Source organism: Spironucleus salmonicida, chromosome 1 (genome assembly GCF_000497125.1).
Source record: "Spironucleus salmonicida strain ATCC 50377 chromosome 1, whole genome shotgun sequence".
Classification (NCBI taxonomy): Eukaryota; Fornicata; order Diplomonadida; family Hexamitidae; genus Spironucleus; species Spironucleus salmonicida.
The window spans coordinates 2,501-22,331 of NC_090596.1; the positions used below are offsets into that span (position 1 = coordinate 2,501).

At 33.9% G+C, this 19,831-nt stretch overlaps 6 protein-coding genes across 6 annotated transcripts; 4 read left to right on the plus strand and 2 right to left on the minus strand. All coding sequences in view use genetic code 6, as the record gives it.

The window, feature by feature from the left end:
• Window positions 1-648: 648 nt before the first annotated feature.
• SS50377_20001 (uncharacterized protein) lies at window positions 649-6,027 on the minus strand (the record flags this gene model as incomplete). Its single annotated transcript, XM_067903946.1, has 1 exon — window positions 649-6,027. One exon carries the CDS (start codon window positions 6,025-6,027, stop codon window positions 649-651), a length of 5,379 nt encoding a protein of 1,792 aa, XP_067767428.1.
• A 277-nt stretch (window positions 6,028-6,304) lies between these two features.
• Window positions 6,305-6,949, plus strand: SS50377_20002 (Transmembrane domain-containing protein; the record flags this gene model as incomplete). Its single annotated transcript, XM_067903947.1, has 1 exon — window positions 6,305-6,949. One exon carries the CDS (start codon window positions 6,305-6,307, stop codon window positions 6,947-6,949), a length of 645 nt encoding a protein of 214 aa, XP_067767429.1.
• Window positions 6,950-7,224: 275 nt separating this feature from the next.
• Window positions 7,225-7,683, plus strand: SS50377_20003 (uncharacterized protein; the record flags this gene model as incomplete). Its single annotated transcript, XM_067903948.1, has 1 exon — window positions 7,225-7,683. One exon carries the CDS (start codon window positions 7,225-7,227, stop codon window positions 7,681-7,683), a length of 459 nt encoding a protein of 152 aa, XP_067767430.1.
• Window positions 7,684-9,455: 1,772 nt separating this feature from the next.
• SS50377_20004 (uncharacterized protein) lies at window positions 9,456-10,328 on the plus strand (the record flags this gene model as incomplete). The annotated part of the gene is made up of 1 exon (XM_067903949.1): window positions 9,456-10,328. The coding sequence occupies one exon, from the start codon at window positions 9,456-9,458 to the stop codon at window positions 10,326-10,328; it is 873 nt and encodes a 290-aa protein (XP_067767431.1).
• Window positions 10,329-11,102: 774 nt separating this feature from the next.
• Window positions 11,103-15,542, minus strand: SS50377_20005 (uncharacterized protein; the record flags this gene model as incomplete). The annotated part of the gene is made up of 1 exon (XM_067903950.1): window positions 11,103-15,542. The coding sequence occupies one exon, from the start codon at window positions 15,540-15,542 to the stop codon at window positions 11,103-11,105; it is 4,440 nt and encodes a 1,479-aa protein (XP_067767432.1).
• A 2,592-nt stretch (window positions 15,543-18,134) lies between these two features.
• SS50377_20006 (uncharacterized protein) lies at window positions 18,135-18,593 on the plus strand (the record flags this gene model as incomplete). Its single annotated transcript, XM_067903951.1, has 1 exon — window positions 18,135-18,593. The coding sequence occupies one exon, from the start codon at window positions 18,135-18,137 to the stop codon at window positions 18,591-18,593; it is 459 nt and encodes a 152-aa protein (XP_067767433.1).
• Window positions 18,594-19,831: the final 1,238 nt, after the last annotated feature.

Below are 19,831 nucleotides of genomic sequence, written 5' to 3' on the forward strand. Positions count from 1 at the left end.
ACCTACCTACCTACCTACCTACCACCTACCTACCTACCTACCTACCCTACCTACCTACCTACCTACCCTACCTACCTACCTACCTACCTACCTACCTACCTACCTACCTACCCCTACCTACCTACCTACCTACCTACCTACCTACCTACCTACCTACCTACCTACCTACCCTACCTACCTACCTACCTACCTACCTACCTACCTACCTACCTACCTACCCCTACCTACCTACCTACCTACCTACCTACCTACCTACCTACCTACCTACCTACCTACTTCTTGTCTATCATATTAGGTTATGATATATATAATATATATTTTCATTATTATAATTAATTAGTATTTTAATTATATATAAATTATTACTAATTTGTATGAATAAATTTATAATATATTTATATTATATAATACAATAAAAATATAATATTAATAAAATGAAACATCACACTAGATGAAATCTCTATGGTATGATCCTATTTAATGTACCTATCCATTAATATATGAAGTAGATACTGTTTATAGTATTACGTCCATGTAGATAAGACATCGAATTAAAGCTAGGTCGAAACATCCACTGATTGGCACAAATAAATAGATGTGTAGCGTCACAAAATAATAATTAAATATAACCATCTCGTTTAAATTTGATCACTCAGGCAAGATAACGATGTGGGCGACATCTTCAACTATATCATGCAAAATTATTCCAAATCTAAAAAATAATTCGTAAATGTCCGCCTAATCGAATTTTTTATCTTATTTGAAGGTCAAAAACTTATTTTCCAATATGAGCATCTTAAGTAATAACGAAGTACTAACCGCAGATTGTTGACTAATGCAAATATTTAAACCATACTCTCCGTTTTACTCTCTCTAGATTTCTACTAATTTATTAAACTTTATTTATAGTGGAGCCTCACCTAAAAATGCAGAGGTTAGTTTATAACTCTTTAATCTCAACGCGTTTAAAAACATGGCAAAGTACTTGTTCCCCTAATCATTAAAATTAACTAAACTTTACTAATGAACGCTTAGCATTTGCTTTACTGAGGGCTCTCCATTATCTAAATAAACTATATCCTCTTCGAATTTGGATATAATGCTTCGGTATACGGTTAGATGATCAAGCAACTGCTCCTTAGATAGCGTAAATACCGTGTCATCCAGTCCATACGTGCATGTAATTGGGTTATTTTTAAATAATCTAATCTGCTCTTATTAATTTTCTTTTTCAGATATCATTTCCACCTGACCAGATTATTCATAGGAATCGTAATTCTATTTGGTGATTTTTTATGTAGGTTCTTTGTATATATTTTTTAATATTTCCTTTTCCAATAAGGCTTCTTTTTCCTTATTAGCAATAACTTGCTCATCAGGTAAATATACAACTAGCATGGTGTAGATATTATTTTTTTCAATAATGGACACAATTCCTAGACTTATCGATGTCAAAAACTCCAATAGATCGGTATCACTATTGAATGTGACTTAAATCTCATTTTTACTGTTGTTACATGTAAAATGCAATGACTAAAACTTAGTAGCCAGTTTCTTAACAACAATACTATAGTCCTCTATTAACTTTAAATCTAAATTCAACGTCTACTTCGGTAAGATAAAACCTTATGGCACATACTAATGCAAAATGGAAGTTCCCCTCACACTACAAAGTTTATCAATAGTTAAGGTAGAATCCTTAGCGTCCACACTAAATTTCTCACGTATCGCATCATACTTAGTAGCACAGTTGTTCTTCTCATCGATAAGCAAAAGGTATTAATAGTCATTATCTTTGAAAATATTTATCATTATATTTTAGTTCTCTAACTCTGCAAATATCTCAGGGTACTTCAAATTGGGATTCTTTATTTTGAAAACCTAGCACTGCATCTTGTCTTCAAACTTGGGTGGTGTGTTTTGCGTAGGCAGTCTTTCCTTGGTCTACTGGTCTAATACAAACTGCTCAGACTTGTCCTTTATTTCTAATAACTAGGTTGCTCCTTTCCTATCAAGCCCAATCTGCAATACATTATTAAGCGTGAACGCTTTAACCTTTTTGACCAACACTTCGGGGATATGGTGACCGCACTCTATCGGAAGCACTTGGCAGCCATCTTTTGTCTCCAAACTGAGGTCAGGGTACCTGTGGAACGTGACGATGAAGTCAAATATTTTGTGCCTTGCTTTGTCCAAACTATCCGTAAAGCACATCTTCTTGTCGAAAGGGATCACGATAATTAGCATAGGGCCTGTTTATTTGTCTTTTAATTTTTCCTACGCTTCATCCTGAGTTGTAGCTAGTTAACTGTCTTATGGTGGTGGTGTGCTGCCAACATCAGCCTGAGCTCCACCATCCTATTCAACAATGGCTTCTTTGGCGGAAGATTCGTCCTCGGTGCTGGTACTTTCTGTCTAGGCGGGTGGCCCCTAACGCAGCAACTGAAAAGTTTCGTTCGCAGCTGCTACCGAATCATCCAGCACCTATTTGTATATAGAAATAGATGATTTTTTATTAAAATTTTAGAACGCGTAGTCAAAGGTGGGGTTTAGGAACATAAACTTATGTGGTACTAGCGTTCTTTCCAGCAACTTAAAAACACTCTCGCTTTTCGCTGCAGTAATACTTCCACCATGCAAGTATTAGACGTAGATATTTCCAGTGTCCACTTACTTCATAATCAGAGAAATGTTCTTAATTAGGATTTCCGACTGCCATGTGAGCTTCGCCATGAACAGGATAACCTGCATGAACTCCATCAATACGCTTCTCTAGAATAATTTAGACATTTGTTATAGCGTATCTTAAGCATATGCTACACTTATCTCTGAGGTTTAATACTACTCTATAAATGTAAGCATGAGCTAATAGTTCAAAACGGATACCACCTCGTAGTTCAGAGTCGACGATGCAATGCAGCTGATATTATAATTTTGATTATCTTGTAGTAATTCAAAATGAGCATCTCCTTTTGTGAGCTTAAATTTAGCGTCATTCTCAGCACCTTTGTGTATGATAATATTGTTATAGGTTTAGGTGAGGCTATCAAATTGATACATAGTATGTTCTGTTCTTTCATCTTCACTTTTTATATAAACACTGACTACATGCCTGCTGGTTGCATTGAAATTTAATATTTTTTAGTTATACTGAAACCATATAGATGGACACACCGAGGAGCACATGAACTGCATCTCAACCGACTTCTCCGTCATCATCGAGTACAGTAGCGATACCAAAATTGGGGTGTCTTTAGCAAATGTCTTGACTGTACCTGGTATAGCACCTACTGACTTGACATAACCAGTAGCATCCACTACCATCCGACGCTACTCGTACTGCAAGCTAGACAGTAATGACGCGTGAGGCTGAACATATCCTAATATTTAAGTATTAATGTAACCCATATTAGCTCTACTTGACATAGCATTGTAGCAAAACTAATTTACTGTAAGAAAATTAATTACGGTAAGATCTGTTCCCACCATAATTACAGTAGACTGCTTTACATCTGGTACAAACAACAATTTCGTGGTGTCAAAAGTTTTTTATAAGCTTTCTAATAATGGTTTATGTTCTTCATGAAACATTGAAATAAAATTGTCAACCTATTATTCTTTGCGTTGATCTTCTTCCAAATCTGGCGACTTACTAACACCAAAGTACTCATAGATTAATTCTTTAACCGAATATTTCCAAAATTTTTACATAACAAATTATATGCTAATGACTGTATTTGCTATTATATCCTTAGGTCTTAATGTAACCGCGTTTAGTTTTACAGCTATCATTGCTACAATTGAAAAAGTCTTCCAAAACGCTGTTTCTACCCCTCTGGGGTTGAACAACGATAGGATCAATTTGTAGAAATTAGTTTCAAAATCTTCATAGTACTGTCCTCGATTCCTGTAATATACCATTCCTGAAAAGAATATTTCTCTAAATTATGTTCTGTTCCTAATGTTTAATATCTGCGGTGAGTGAACGACTAGCTCGTCGAGAAGGTCGTAATCATCAATCTCGAGGCGAAGATACTCCATCGCTATGAGAATATACTCAGATTTTCCTAGTAAACTATTAAGAGACTTCAAATATTCTATCATAATTTCTTGGTTGCCGTGTATAGTATAGAATCTCTAATCTGCATTTTGTGATTAAACACTGGCTAAAATGTTTTCAAGAGTTTGATACAAGTCTATACCTTTATTTTACACTCGATCTGTCATACTAATTTTGTCCAGTTCAGTTTTTGCTGATTCCAGAAGCTCTTTACTCAGAAGCGGCAAAATAACATTAATAACCAAATGATGTTCTTTATATTCGATAGCTGCGAATGTAGTTATCGCTTTAAACTCATCACTATCCAATGTGGTTTATATCTCTCTATACTATTTTTTGCCTAACTAAATCAGTTTCTCCTCATAACGCATGAAGATCATCTGGCACAACTTAACGCATTTAGGGAACTTACTCTTCTGAGATTATAAGCACTCATCAACTAGAATAATAGGTGTTTAATGCTACGTTTGTTTCTTTGATCTTTCCAATATTTAGTCATCTAAAATACCAGAGGTATCATCATCCTTTTTGTAAATAAAAAAATTCTGGTTTTTAAACAATTCAAATTTTGTAAATATGTGATTGTTATATTACAGGTTCTTCACAGTATCTAATAGATCAAAAGTAGCATCCCCTTTATCATTCTTAATATTCTTAATATCCTTAATATTTTCTATGAAAATTTCCATTTTATAAAATAGCTCTGAAACTTTGCCTAGACTTGCCAATTAGAATTAATGAAAGTTGCACACACTTTGAAGTATAGTCTTATTAAAATCTTTATCTTTCTTCAAATCTTCAACTTCCTTTGAATCTTTCTATTTATTTAAATTTTTAACTTAACTTATTTTTTTAATTTCGCTTAAGTTATATACATCTATGTATTATTAGGCTAGGCTGCTATGAAAATTTTCTGTGTAGTACTCATAAAGAGGCTACGCATTATCAGATCTCATATTAAACAACATTGGAACATTCCCCATCAGGAGGTGGAAAAAGTACTACGTGTAGAGAGCTACACTTTTCCCAGACTTGGAGCTCTGGCTTATGACTGCATTCGTAAGATTGTCTGCTACTTCATTTCCAATCAATGAGAATAATGCAAAATACTCCGCCTTGAAGAGGTAGGACACGTGGCAGAGCTGCTGGAACATGAACAGGCAAATACCTGTACCAAGAAAGTGGATAGGTAGTTGGAACAGATTCATAACTTTAAATTTAACTGGTAATACTTGTTCGTTATAAACAATATTGGACAATTCGAATATTTTTCTTAAAATAGAATGCTTAAGATCCTATGCTGATGCAACATCAGCTTTAGCAAAAAATTTGGTGAATTGATCAGTGTACAACTGATATGCAGAAAATCCAAAAACTAATGGCAAGATCAATGGGTACTCTTCTGTAGTCTAATATTAGATTGCAGCTAACTAGGTCAGTATTAAATTTTCATGGAAAGCACACTTGTTTATACCTTCTGGTTATAGAATCGTCAATGTGTCGAAGCTATCATAAAATGAAATATACTGTAAATCGTACTAATTGATCTCTGCTAGATAAAGATCTAAATCTGGTGTTAAATTTTCCCCTTCATGGTCTTTATATACCTTAATTGATTTAGTCTTCAGTCCCATTTGGGCAGCTACAATTCCAATATTATTCCAGAAGTAAAGATCCTCATACGCAAAAAATTTATGTTTTTATACTAGCTATATAGTACAGTTTGGTATAATTTTTTTTAACTTTTTGTATAGTAGCACTATTTATACAGCACAAAGTTGTTCTTTAGTACTAACATTGGCGCACAGAATATATTTCTATTCACTATCAAGCTAGATAGATTAACTAATTTCGTTATCTCTTATAGTAAATTTAAGCTTTTTAATCTTTTTATTAATTATTACATTATAACCCTAGTCAACTGAATATGGAATAGCTTTAAACTCAATAGATAAACCTGATGACATTTAAGGAGTTAAAGAGGTAAGATGTAAAATAGGGTATTATTATATAAAATACTTTGCTATCCTTTGAAAACTTTATGTATTTTTATTATATATTAATAAATAGTATGATTAATGAATGTTAAGCGTTTTACGAAACAAAAAGTATCAAATAAACTAATGTAGTTTTTCTATCTGTATTTGAGCGCTAGTAAGGAATTAACAATATACAATACTACTTAACTATCACGCATTATTAGTAAATATAGGAGTTTCCTAAAAATACATTAGCTCATCCGCTATGCATGATCCCACGCATCCCTATCGTTACTAGATGCAATAAGTATCATCTTCTGCTGACGTCGCTTCTCTTCAGTAAAACTCATCCTAGCGAGTCGTCGTTACCATCTAACATTCATCCATCCCTATGCTTCGGTCTTAAGCAGCATACCGAGTGAGACTGCAGAATACCATTTTTGATAGATTATGCATCATGCGGGTATTAAAGATAGAATGTATACAGTATTCGGCATAGCCTGTGCTTGCATTACTAGTGAGAATACCCTTCCTAGTGTACTGTGTACCTGGGCTCATAAGTGAATATATATTATTAAGGGTAGTAGTATATTCTATAAATACAATAGTAATATATTATATATCCTTATAGGCACCACTCCCAATGCATCTATACTACTAAACTCCATTTAAGATATTACTATATATACTATAGTATTGCATACTCATCAATCACTATGCAGTACCACTCATGCCTGCCTTGGTGCTGTCTATGGAACTACTTGGGGTACCAGTACTGGTGGTACCCACTTCAGTAGCAGGCAGGTACTACACATAGAATATACAAACAGTCTTCGGCATAGCCTGTGCTTGTACTCTACAGGTGAGAATACCCTTCCTAGTGCTACTGTGTACCTGGGCTCATAAGTGAATATATATTAGTAAGTATAGTAATGTATTATATAGATACAATAGTAATATACTAAATATCCTTACCAGCACCACTCCCAATGCATATATACTATTAAACTCCATTTAAGCTATTACTATATATACTATAGTATTGTATAATCATCCAGCACTACGCCAGTACCACTCACGCCTACCGTGGTGCTGTCTATGGAAATACTTGGGGTACCGTACTAGTGGTACCCACTTCACTAGCAGCCAGCTATGACAAATATGAAGGTTAAGCCATTATACACTATGCCAACAGCATCGACTCAGGCTCGTAGCACCAAAATGTGGAAGGCCTAAGCTAGCATAATCTCAGTCCTGTTCTTAATAAATTATGATATTGCTACCTCGCTGGGGCCTGACCACCAGCTAGCGCTATCCTCGTCACCCTAATAACCACATTTCCACTTGCCCTGTCCGCTCGCAGATCTCTAGATTTCGTGCAGCTCATGCAACTTTGTCCCTAATAAATTCCCTTCAGTGTAAAATTCGCTCTCGCGCTCTCGAGATTCCATGCAGTTATGGACCAAATTTCCGCGAAAATTTCACGAATCTATCAACCTTAAATCGGTGCAATCGGCGATTTTGCAGAATTAAAAACCGTACCGTTTGGGACATCTTGACGATGCTGCTTTTAAACTTCTGAGGATCGGTTTGCAGGGTGCTTTGGATTTACTCTTGGCGGTATCAGAAATGATGAAATAGTGATAAATGGAGGTATGATAGGTACATTCGATATGTAGTGGATAGCATTAGCTAAATGGCGCTTGTGAATTGTCTGGGTAACTTATTGAACGCATTTTGAAGGAATAGCATTTTAGTTAAATTTAATGTATAATAAAATATGAAATCTCGATTTTTAAAGCGCTTCCGCTATCGATGGGAGGCTGCGACATTTAAGACTTTAAAATTACTGCTCTGATAATTAAAATTATATCATATGATATATTATAAAAATATGCATAGCTAGTGTTATTATATAGGGAAACTCAAAGTATACATATGAGCAGATTTAGTTATATTTATATTTACTTGTGTAGGTTTTTGTTTACTGATTATATTATATTGGTATTTAATATATATTGTAAACATTTAGCATTATTTTGTATCAAAACTCAGGTTAAAACTAATTAGTTCTAAATACTTAATATTCTTATAATTCATAGCATATTTGTGACTCAAAACCAGAACCTTATATCCTATGGAATGCATTAGCAACAATTTAATGCATAGTGCTAGGGGTAAATTTGATACTGTGCAGGATTAGTTAAGTTAAATACATCATGCAGATCATGTCTAATACTGAGTAAACGATATTTACCTAAACTAGTATTGTAATTATTACCAACTGCATCGAAATATACTAATTATGGGTAAGCTTTTAAATCTATTTTGTATTTAGTTTCTATATGCCAGCTAATTACCTACTGTGCGCCTTGCTAATATATTATATATCTGCATAGTTATAAAATACCCAAGTAGTAAAATAAGCGCTCTAGCAGCCCAAGATATCAGGATCACTCCTCTCAAATACATAGAGCAATATAATGCTACACGAATAATATATTTAGTAAGATCTCTTTACATCTCTTGGCGAATCTCACATCCTGAGCACCTACTGATACATCTTGCACAAATAATTTCACTTGCTTTTAGTATTGTTACTCTGATTCGCTCTGCTAACTCCTATCTACTAAAATAATCGTATATCCTACACTATCACGGATGTTCCAAAGCAGAGAACCTATTGCTCTATTATGAGTTTGATTACCTATTTGCTACACTAGTTCGGTATAAATTTTGCAAAGCTTACAGTTAGTATAATTTTTATACTTGCTTACCCTAATCCATATAAGATGTATCCCAACTCAGCTAGTTCCGTTGAGTGTGTGATAGCAGTCTCTCATATATTATCATAAGTGGTTAGTCTTTAACCTAAACATTTCGATAACCTAGATACTAGCTATCTAGTGAACGTGAAAACTGCTAGGCGTAAGATAACTGCTAATTTATTATGTATTATTTATTTTAATATATAAGCAATAATCAGTTATAAATTTTCGAAACCCTCGCTCGATTTAGTTTTGCTAGATTATCGAAATATCCGGTAATACTTTCCAATATATAGCATAGCAGTATAACATAAGTACAAGTGAACATCAGATTGAATAATGCTATAGTCATTACTAAGCATTTAACAAATTAGTCTTTGCATGATATGCATCTTTCCTAGTCTAAATCAGCCGTACTTCTAGTTATAATTTTATTTTATAAACTGTTACAGTCTCGCGATCAATTACTATAAATTGAAATAGTTACTATGTCATTTTAATCATCAAAATAATATTTTTGATAATATTCTAAATATTTTTACTTAATTTTATATTCCTTTATTCGTATAATTTTTTCAAAAACTTCTCCGGTAATGATGGTAGTACGATTTCTAGGGTCTAATTTAATCTGGTGTTGATTTTAATAAAATGATTTGTGTTTCCTTTGCTGCTATGAATAGATCTATAAATTAACGAATTAGTATACTTTCACCTACGCCTCCCAGACGTCTAAACAATTTACCATTTTCGTATTCCGTTAAAATCATAGTTACGAAACATGTATATATTAATGAGATTTATGCAAACTAGAGACTTTACACTAAATAATCAATTAACTCTATACTTGTGCATCCTTTGGTGGCTGCCTGTGAGTGCTAACCATTAGGCTTAAGGAGTCTTATATATGAAAATGCTGTAAATCATGAATGTGATCCAAAATACTTTATCCTCAGCACTTCTGTACATATAGCACCAAGCATCTAGACTCATACTATTTTTAACCCACTAGACTTGATTAGCATAACCTACAATTAAAATACTGTTCATTGTTAGTAGTTACGGCAGAAAGTCTTTCGACTGAGCAGCTAGATGTGCACAGAGGTTTCTTTTCAGCTAAATATCGTAGTCAATTCTGCTAAAATTAGCATAAACATTTTTACTACTGTACTATAACTTAGAATGCTAGTAAAGTCACTTATTCTTATACACAACTCTAGAACTCCACATGGCTCTCGGGAATACAAAATTCTAGTAAACAATTTATATAGGAATTTAGAGTTAGATATAGTTACATTGGAGAATACAATGTTAATGGTAACATTCTCGACAGCACTGCGCAACGACCTAGTAAAAACATATCTTCCCCTTAGGTATCCATTTAGGTATTTGATTTTAGCAAAGCATGCAATTACAATTTGTAGACATTATAATAACTATATACTTGTTAGATAGGAGATAAATGATTCCATTTTTTAGTTTAAGCATATCATTAATCCTGCCTATACCTGCTAATGGTACTGAAACTATCTCATTTGATTATTTATTTTTGAAAATCACTCGATTTGCTAGTGTCTAGAAAATATCCAATTAAAGGTATCCACGATATTTCTTTTGCAAAATCTGTAGAATCTTTAGAGCAGGTTTGGTGTGCAAGCCTACATTATTGGCTACTGTTGCTCAACAACTATTTGTACTACGCCCTCCGCTATGCCAACGACAATAATATTAAGCGCTACAAACAACTCCTAAATTTACGTAGCATCTTACTTTTCTGAACATATGACTAAAAACTAGTCGCTCGTGAAACTAAGCTACTGCTCTGCAGTTAACGTCCCCAAACTGCCTTCCACAACACTGATGCTAACACCGAATACTTCACCCTCTTTTTGCTATAGCTATTCCACATCTATAAAATTTTCGTGTATCGACTTTGCTACCAAATACTTGTAGACTTGCTCATCCTAAGTAGAAACTGCAAGCCTCTTCAGCGAATTGAAATATGTAGAACGCTATCCAGCTGGATTGGTCTAGAGTAATGTTTTTACTTTGTAATTATTTTTTAAAATCACAGTACTATTAGAAACTCCACTAATAATGCATCTGTAATCAGCCAACTCTTGCAGTAACCTATTATAACCTGTTTAGTATGATGTTTTCTAGTTTCCGTACTTCCACTAAAGCTATTTGTCTTATCTGAGTTTTATAATATATTATAAGTACACATTATTTAGGGCGTATTTCTATCCTTGCTTGTTAAAATTATCTAGATTAGGATAAATAAAATAATAGATGTAATCAATCCTTAATCGATGGCTTTTGCACTGGTTCTTATCGTGTATCAAAACTTGACATATGCTTGACGCAAAATATAGTCTAGCTTTTAAATTTTCGCTAAAATACTACACTTAATTACATTTAGTCTAAGAGCTAAGATACAGCAATCTTCTCTTTGAAAGTAAACTAAAAGTAAGTAAAATTATTTTTAATTTTCAGTGTGCTAAATAGATTATTTAATTTTGCAATCATAAACGATGGATCTTTAATAAATCTAAGATCTAGTAAAATAATAGTGTAGGGTTTTTATTTTAACAAAAACTTATCGCAACAAAAGATTGTTTGTCTAGAATCGAATACCTAATTAAAAAAGCTTAGTTCCTGTACGGGCTCTACACTCACCATACCAGTTAAGTTAGGCAAGCTAGTCTCAATGTTTAGGTCTTCAGATTTCTTGACAAATATGTAAATCTTGCCTAAATAGTTGACTATGCTAAATTCATGCTTCTTCTGAATAAAACTATCGAAAATAGTGATGTACTCATCTTCTTATGTCAACTAATAGAACTGATACTTTCTACTGTCGTTGGTTAGGTCTAAAATTTTTTTAATACGCTCATCATTTTTAGCTTTCTCTTTCTCTTGCTCCTGCGTAACTAACGCAGATGCACTCATATAGAGCATATCATTATCATTTTCCTCACCAGTATATTTAAAGATCAAATCTGCCGTTTTTGAATCCAGACCTATCTGTAATACATTTTTAAGGCCAAATGGCATGATTTTTTAGTTCAGGAAGTCCGGTATATGGTGTCCATACTCTACTGGCAACACATAACAACCTTCTATCATTTCTAATGGTAAAGTAATATCGTCATACCCATGGAATGTGATGATGAAATCAAAAATTTTGTGATCTTGATCTAGTACATGTTAAAAACACAACTATTTATCAAACGGGATTATTATAATTAACGATGTAATTTTTTCTTATCTTACTAAAATCTCGAATGCTTCGCGCGCAGCCTATACTGAGTCTTTGAGTATTTAGTTATATACAGCTGCATCCTCCCCTTTGTGATCATAAGCCCTGTTGTTATCACTAAATTCATGTAGCGCATAATCTAGCGTTGGATTCAAGAACATGATTTATTGATCGTCTTGCGCAAATGCTTCCACCAGATTTTAATAAAAGGTTATTTTTATCTTATTATTGACAATAGCCTGTACATATACACTTCTGCAGTTTAGAGTCTGCATAACCTTCTTCAAATTCTCGAGTAAAGTATTAGACTGCCTGGAAATAATCATAACTAGCAAAATGGCATTCAAAAACTCTAATAGGATACTTCGACTAAAAAACTTGGAAAGGTCTTACGACAAGGACTGAATTTTTTCTGCTTTGAATATATTTTACGAAAACGTTTCAATAAATTTCGTCATCAGCTGATAGTTTAAAACGGCCACTACTTCTGAGTTTAGCGTTGTCGATGCTATACAACTAATATTGTATTGAGCACTATTATTCAATAAATCAAATTTGTGTGTACCTTTATTCAGTACAAAATTTTTAACTTCATCAACATCTTTGCTTATAATAATATTTTCGAAAGTCTAGGTAAGACTGCACATCTAATATACGTCGACTTTCACATTGTTCACAGTAATTTTGTGACGCTTAACGCCATTAAAATTATTAAGTTGTTTTGACTCTTTGTCTTTGAGGAACCATATAGAAGGGCATATGGAAGAACACATGAACTACATCTCAACCGACTTTTCCGTCATCATCGAGTACAGCAGCGATACCAAAATTGGTGTTTCTTCAGCAAATTTATTGACTCTACCTGGTATAGCATCTACAGCCTAGGTATAACCAGCAGCATCCACTACCACCCGGCGCTGCTCGTACTGAAAGCTAGACAGCAATGACGCATGAGGCTGAACATATCCTAATATCTATGCGTTAATATACTTTACGCCCACTCTGCTTGATAAGATATTATAGGAAAATTAATTGACTGTAAGGAAATTTATGACGGTAAGGTCTGTTCCCACCATTATAACCGTAACATAATCAAAATTAGGTGTCTCGTATTTAGTACTGTATTTTTCAACCATTTTTGGTAGTTTTTCAATCATCAATTATAGATTTTAATGTAAATTCTTTGTATTTATATTCATAAAATATTCGCATATTAAAGACTGGACTGAAGAAGACCAATATTATTTTAGCATGCCCTGCTAACCTTTAGAGGAAGTATTCTCACCAGTAGTTTTTTCTTCTTTTTTATCCTTGGATAACTAGTCATCCACTTAGCTCTCTTCAATTTTCTTAAATGCAATAACTGAAAATGTTTTCCAAAACGCTGTTTCGACCCCTCTGGGGTTAAATAATTAAAGAATCAATTTGTAGAAATTCGTTTCAAAATCCTAATAGTACTGAACCCGATTCCTGTAAGACACCATTCCCTTAAAGAATATTTATCTAAATTTTGTTCTGTTCCTAATATTCAATATCTGCGGTGAGTAAACAACTAACTCGTCAAGAATGTCGTAATCAGCAATCTCGAGGCGAAGGTACTCCATAGCTATGAGAATATACTCTGATTTTCCTAGTATGTTATTAAGAGATTTAAAATATTCTATTATAACTTATTGGTTGGACTGCATAATACTAAATATCTCATTTTTTTGCTTAAACTATATACTGGTTATGATGTCTTCAAGAGTTTGGTACAAGTCTATACCTTTATTTTAGAATCGACCTGTCACACTAAGTTAGTTCAGTTTTTGCTTTGCTGCTACCAACAAGTTAATGTTCAGAAGTTGTGAAATAACATTGATAGCTAAATTATATTTTTTGTTTTTGACATCTCCTAATATGTCTATCTTTTAAAATTCTTGAATAGAAAGTGTTGCTTAAATCTTAGCATACCGTTTCTTACCTAACTTGATTAGCTTTTTCTCGTAATATACGAACAATAACTGACACAACTTAACGCATTTCGAAAATTTCTCCTTCTATGACTGCAAGCACTCATCTACCAAAATAATAGGGTGTTTCAATTATATATTATTTCGCCTTTGTTATTCAAGTAATACTTAGTCTATATCATTTATAATATTTGCAGTATCTATAATGAAAAAAGAAGCTAGTTTTAGTTAATCGAATTGCAACTATATAGAATTATCGTATTTTAGCTTTTGAACTAATTACAAGTTGCCCTGAATTTTGTTAATAAATAGAATCATACTCTAGTAAATAAAAGACATCTAGTCTAAGCTTTCCAACTGAAAGGTATGGAATTTACAAACATCAGCAAGTACTTTTTCTTTGTAATTTTTTAAATCCTGCAACTCAAATGTATTCTTATACTGATCAACTAGTTGCTCGTGAAATGAGTGTGTCCTGTACTTATATAGAGGTTAGTCATCAGATCCTTCCTTATTGAGCAAAATTGGAACATTTCCCTTCAGGAGGTGGAAAAAGTACTGCGTGTAGAGAGCTACGCTTTTCCCAGACCTGGAACTCTGGCTTATGACAGCATTCGTAAGAGTGTCGTTAAGATCATTTTTAACCAACGAGAATAATGCAAAATACTCCGCCTTGAAGAGGTAGGACACGTGGCAGAGCTGCTGGAACATGAACAGGCAGATACCGGTATTAAGAAAGTGGGTGGGGAGCTGGAACAGGTTGATAAGCTCAAATTCATCCAACTATGGTTTTTCTTATTCTGTGAATGGCTATCCATTGTAAATCTTATTTGATACCTCAAATATCTTTCTAAGTTAATCCAACTCTTTACCATATACCTTTTTTGCATCAGTGTTATTCTTTAACTCTGCAAACTAAATATCATACAACCTGAATGCCGAGTAGCCAAAAATCAACGGCAGAATTAGAGGATACTCTCCTACCGTCTGGTACTTAATAGCTGCTAGCTGCAACAGTACCTGATTTTCATGAAAATCAATTTTCTTTATACTTTTAGTCTAAAGAATCTTTTTAGTATCAAAACTATTGTATAGCGAAAAGTACTGTAAATGGTAGTCTTTAATGCTATTTGCAAATTTAGCAAAATCAGGTTCGCAGGTTGATTATACTGATAGCACATCTAGACCCATCTGTGCTGCGACAAGACCGATATTGCTCCATAAATTAGATTTTGCTAACAAATTTACCTCATTAAAATCTGATATTTAAAACCGTACTTTATGTGCAATTTTCCCCAGCTTCTTGTAGAGCAGAATAACCTACAATGCGCAAAGCTACTCTTTCGTTGTAATAGTTGCACGTAGAATATATTACTATTCACTATCAAGCTAGATTGATTGACTAATTTCATTATCTCTTATAGTAAACTTAATCTATAAAATAGTGTTACTAACTATTACATTTTTATTAACATCAACTGAAAATGGAATAGCTTCAAACTCGACAAATAAATCTTCAGTCATTTAATAAGGAAATAGGAAAGATGTAAAGTAAAATATATCAATATTATACATTAATATAATATTATAATTTGAAGAAAAAACTCTACTTGCATTTATAATACATAATTTAATACATATTATAATTAATGAATGTTAAGCGTTTTACGAACTAAAAAGTATGAAATAAACTCGTGTAACTATACCATCTGCCTTTCAGCGCTAGTAAGGAATTATCAATATATAATACTACTTAACTATCACGCATTCTTAGTGAATGTATGAGTTTCCTAAAAATACGTTAGCTCATACGCTATGCATGATCCCACGCGTTCCTGTCATTACTAGATCCAATAAGTAGCATCTTCTGTTGACCTAGCTTCTCTTTGGTAAAACTCATCCTGCGAGTCGTCGTTACCATCTAAAATTCATCCATCCCTATGCTTCGGTGTTAAGCAGCATACCGAGTGAGACTGTAGAATATCATTTTTGATAGATTATGCATCATCCAGGTATTAAAGATAGAATGTATACAGTATTCGGCATAGCCTGTGCTTGTACTCTACAGGTAAGAATAGCCTTCCTAGTGTACTGTGCACCTGGGCTCATAAGTGAATATATATTAGTAAGTATAGTAATGTATTATATAAATACAATAGTAATATACTAAATATCCTTATAGGCACCACTCCCAATGCATATATACTATTAAACTCCATTTAAGCTATTACTATATATACTATAGTATTGCATACTCATCAAGCACTATCCCAGTACCACTCACGCCTGCCTTGGTGCTGTCTATGGAAATACTTGGGGTACCGTACTGGTGGTACCCACTTCAGTAGCAGGCAGGTACTACACATAGAATATACTAACATCATTCGGCATAGCCTGTGCTTGTACTCTACAGGTAAGAATAGCCTTCTTAGGCTACTGTGCACCTGGGCTCATAAGTGAGTATATATTAGTAAGTATAGTAGTATATTATATAGATACAATAGTATATACTAAATATCCTTACAAGCACCACTCCCAATGCATATATACTACTAAACTCCAATTAAGATATTACTATATATACTATAGTATTGTATTGTCGTCAAGCACTACGCCAGTACCACTCACGCCTACCGTGGTGCTGTCTATGGAAATACTTGGGGTACCGTACTAGTGGTACCCACTTCAGTAGCAGGCAGGTACTACACATAGAATATACAAACAGCATTCGGCATAGCCTGTGCTTGTACTCTACAGGTAAGAATAGCCTTCTTAGGCTACTTTGTACCTGGGCTCATAAGTGAATATATATTAGTAAGTATAGTAATGTATTATATAGATACAATAGTAATATACTAAATATCCTTACAAGCACCACTCCCAATGCATATATACTACTAAACTCCATTTAAGATATTACTATATATACTATAGTATTGTATTGTCGTCAAGCACTATCCCAGTACCACTCACGCCTACCGTGGTGCTGTCTATGGAACTACTTGGGGTACCAGTACTGGTGGTACCCAGTTCAGTAGCAGCCAGGTATTACACATAGAATATACAAACAGCATTCGGCATAGCCTGTGCTTGTACTCTACAGGTAAGAATAGCCTTCTTAGGCTACTTTGTACATGGGCTCATAAGTGAATATATATTAGTAAGTATAGTAATGTATTATATAAATACAATAGTAATATACTAAATATCCTTATAGGCACCACTCCCAATGCATATATACTATTAAACTCCATTTAAGCTATTACTATATATACTATAGTATTGCATACTCATCAAGCACTATCCCAGTACCACTCACGCCTGCCTTGGTGCTGTCTATGGAAATACTTGGGGTACCGTACTGGTGGTACCCACTTCAGTAGCAGGCAGGTACTACACATAGAATATACTAACATCATTCGGCATAACCTGTGCTTGTACTCTACAGGTAAGAATAGCCTTCTTAGGCTACTGTGCACCTGGGCTCATAAGTGAATATATATTAGTAAGTATAGTAATGTATTATATAAATACAATAGTAATATACTAAATATCCTTATAGGCACCACTCCCAATGCATATATACTATTAAACTCCATTTAAGCTATTACTATATATACTATAGTATTGCATACTCATCAATCACTATGCAGTACCACTCACGCCTGCCTTGGTGCTGTCTATGGAACTACTTGGGGTAGCAGTACTAGTGGTACCCACTTCAGTAGCAGGCAGGTACTACACATAGAATATACAAGCAGTCTTCGGCATAGCCTGTGCTTGTACTCTACAGGTAAGAATAGCCTTCTTAGTGCTACTGTGTACCTGGGCTCATAAGTGAATATATATTAGTAAGTATAGTAATGTATTATATAGATACAATAGTAATATATTATATATCCTTATAGGCACCACTCCCAATGCATATATACTACTAAACTCCAATTAAGATATTACTATATATACTATAGTATTGTATAATCATCCAGCACTACGCCAGTACCACTCACGCCTGCCTTGGTGCTGTCTATGGAAATACTTGGGGTACCGTACTAGTGGTACCCACTTCACTAGCAGCCAGCTATGACAAATATGAAGGTTAAGCCATTATACACTATGCCAACAGCATCGACTCAGGCTCGTAGCACCAAAATGTGGAAGGCCTAAGCTAGCATAATCTCAGTCCTGTTCTTAATAAATTATGATATTGCTACCTCGCTGGGGCCTGACCACCAGCTAGCGCTATCCTCGTCACCCTAATAACCACATTTCCACTTGCCCTGTCCGCTCGCAGATCTCTAGATTTCGTGCAGCTCATGCAACTTTGTCCCTAATAAATTCCCTTCAGTGTAAAATTCGCTCTCGCGCTCTCGAGATTCCATGCAGTTATGGACCAAATTTCCGCGGAAATTGCACGAATCTATCAACCTTAAATCGGTGCAATCGGCGATTTTGCAGAATTAAAAACCGTACCGTTTGGGACATCTTGACGATGCTGCTTTTAAACTTCTGAGGATCGGTTTGCAGGGTGCTTTGGATTTACTCTTGGCGGTATCAGAAATGATGAAATAGTGATAAATGGAGGTATGATAGGTACATTCGATATGTAGTGGATAGCATTAGCCAAATGGCGCTTGTGAATTGTCTGGGTAACTTATTGAACGCATTTTGAAGGAATAGCATTTTAGTTAAATTTAATGTATAATAAAATATGAAATCTCGATTTTTAAAGCGCTTCCGCTATCGATGGGAGGCTGCGACATTTAAGACTTTAAAATTACTGCTCTGATAATTAAAATTATATCATATGATATATTATAAAAATATGCATAGCTAGTGTTATTATATAGGGAAACTCAAAGTATACATATGAGCAGATTTAGTTATATTTATATTTACTTGTGTAGGTTTTTGTTTACTGATTATATTATATTGGTATTTAATATATATTGTAAACATTTAGCATTATTTTGTATCAAAACTCAGGTTAAAACTAATTAGTTCTAAATACTTAATATTCTTATAATTCATAGCATATTTGTGACTCAAAACCAGAACCTTATATCCTATGGAATGCATTAGCAACAATTTAATGCATAGTGCTAGGGGTAAATTTGATACTGTGCAGGATTAGTTAAGTTAAATACATCATGCAGATCATGTCTAATACTGAGTAAACGATATTTACCTAAACTAGTATTGTAATTATTACCAACTGCATCGAAATATACTAATTATGGGTAAGCTTTTAAATCTATTTTGTATTTAGTTTCTATATGCCAGCTAATTACCTACTGTGCGCCTTGCTAATATATTATATATCTGCATAGTTATAAAATACCCAAGTAGTAAAATAAGCGCTCTAGCAGCCCAAGATATCAGGATCACTCCTCTCAAATACATAGAGCAATATAATGCTACACGAATAATATATTTAGTAAGATCTCTTTACATCTCTTGGCGAATCTCACATCCTGAGCACCTACTGATACATCTTGCACAAATAATTTCACTTGCTTTTAGTATTGTTACTCTGATTCGCTCTGCTAACTCCTATCTACTAAAATAATCGTATATCCTACACTATCACGGATGTTCCAAAGCAGAGAACCTATTGCTCTATTATGAGTTTGATTACCTATTTGCTACACTAGTTCGGTATAAATTTTGCAAAGCTTACAGTTAGTATAATTTTTATACTTGCTTACCCTAATCCATATAAGATGTATCCCAACTCAGCTAGTTCCGTTGAGTGTGTGATAGCAGTCTCTCATATATTATCATAAGTGGTTAGTCTTTAACCTAAACATTTC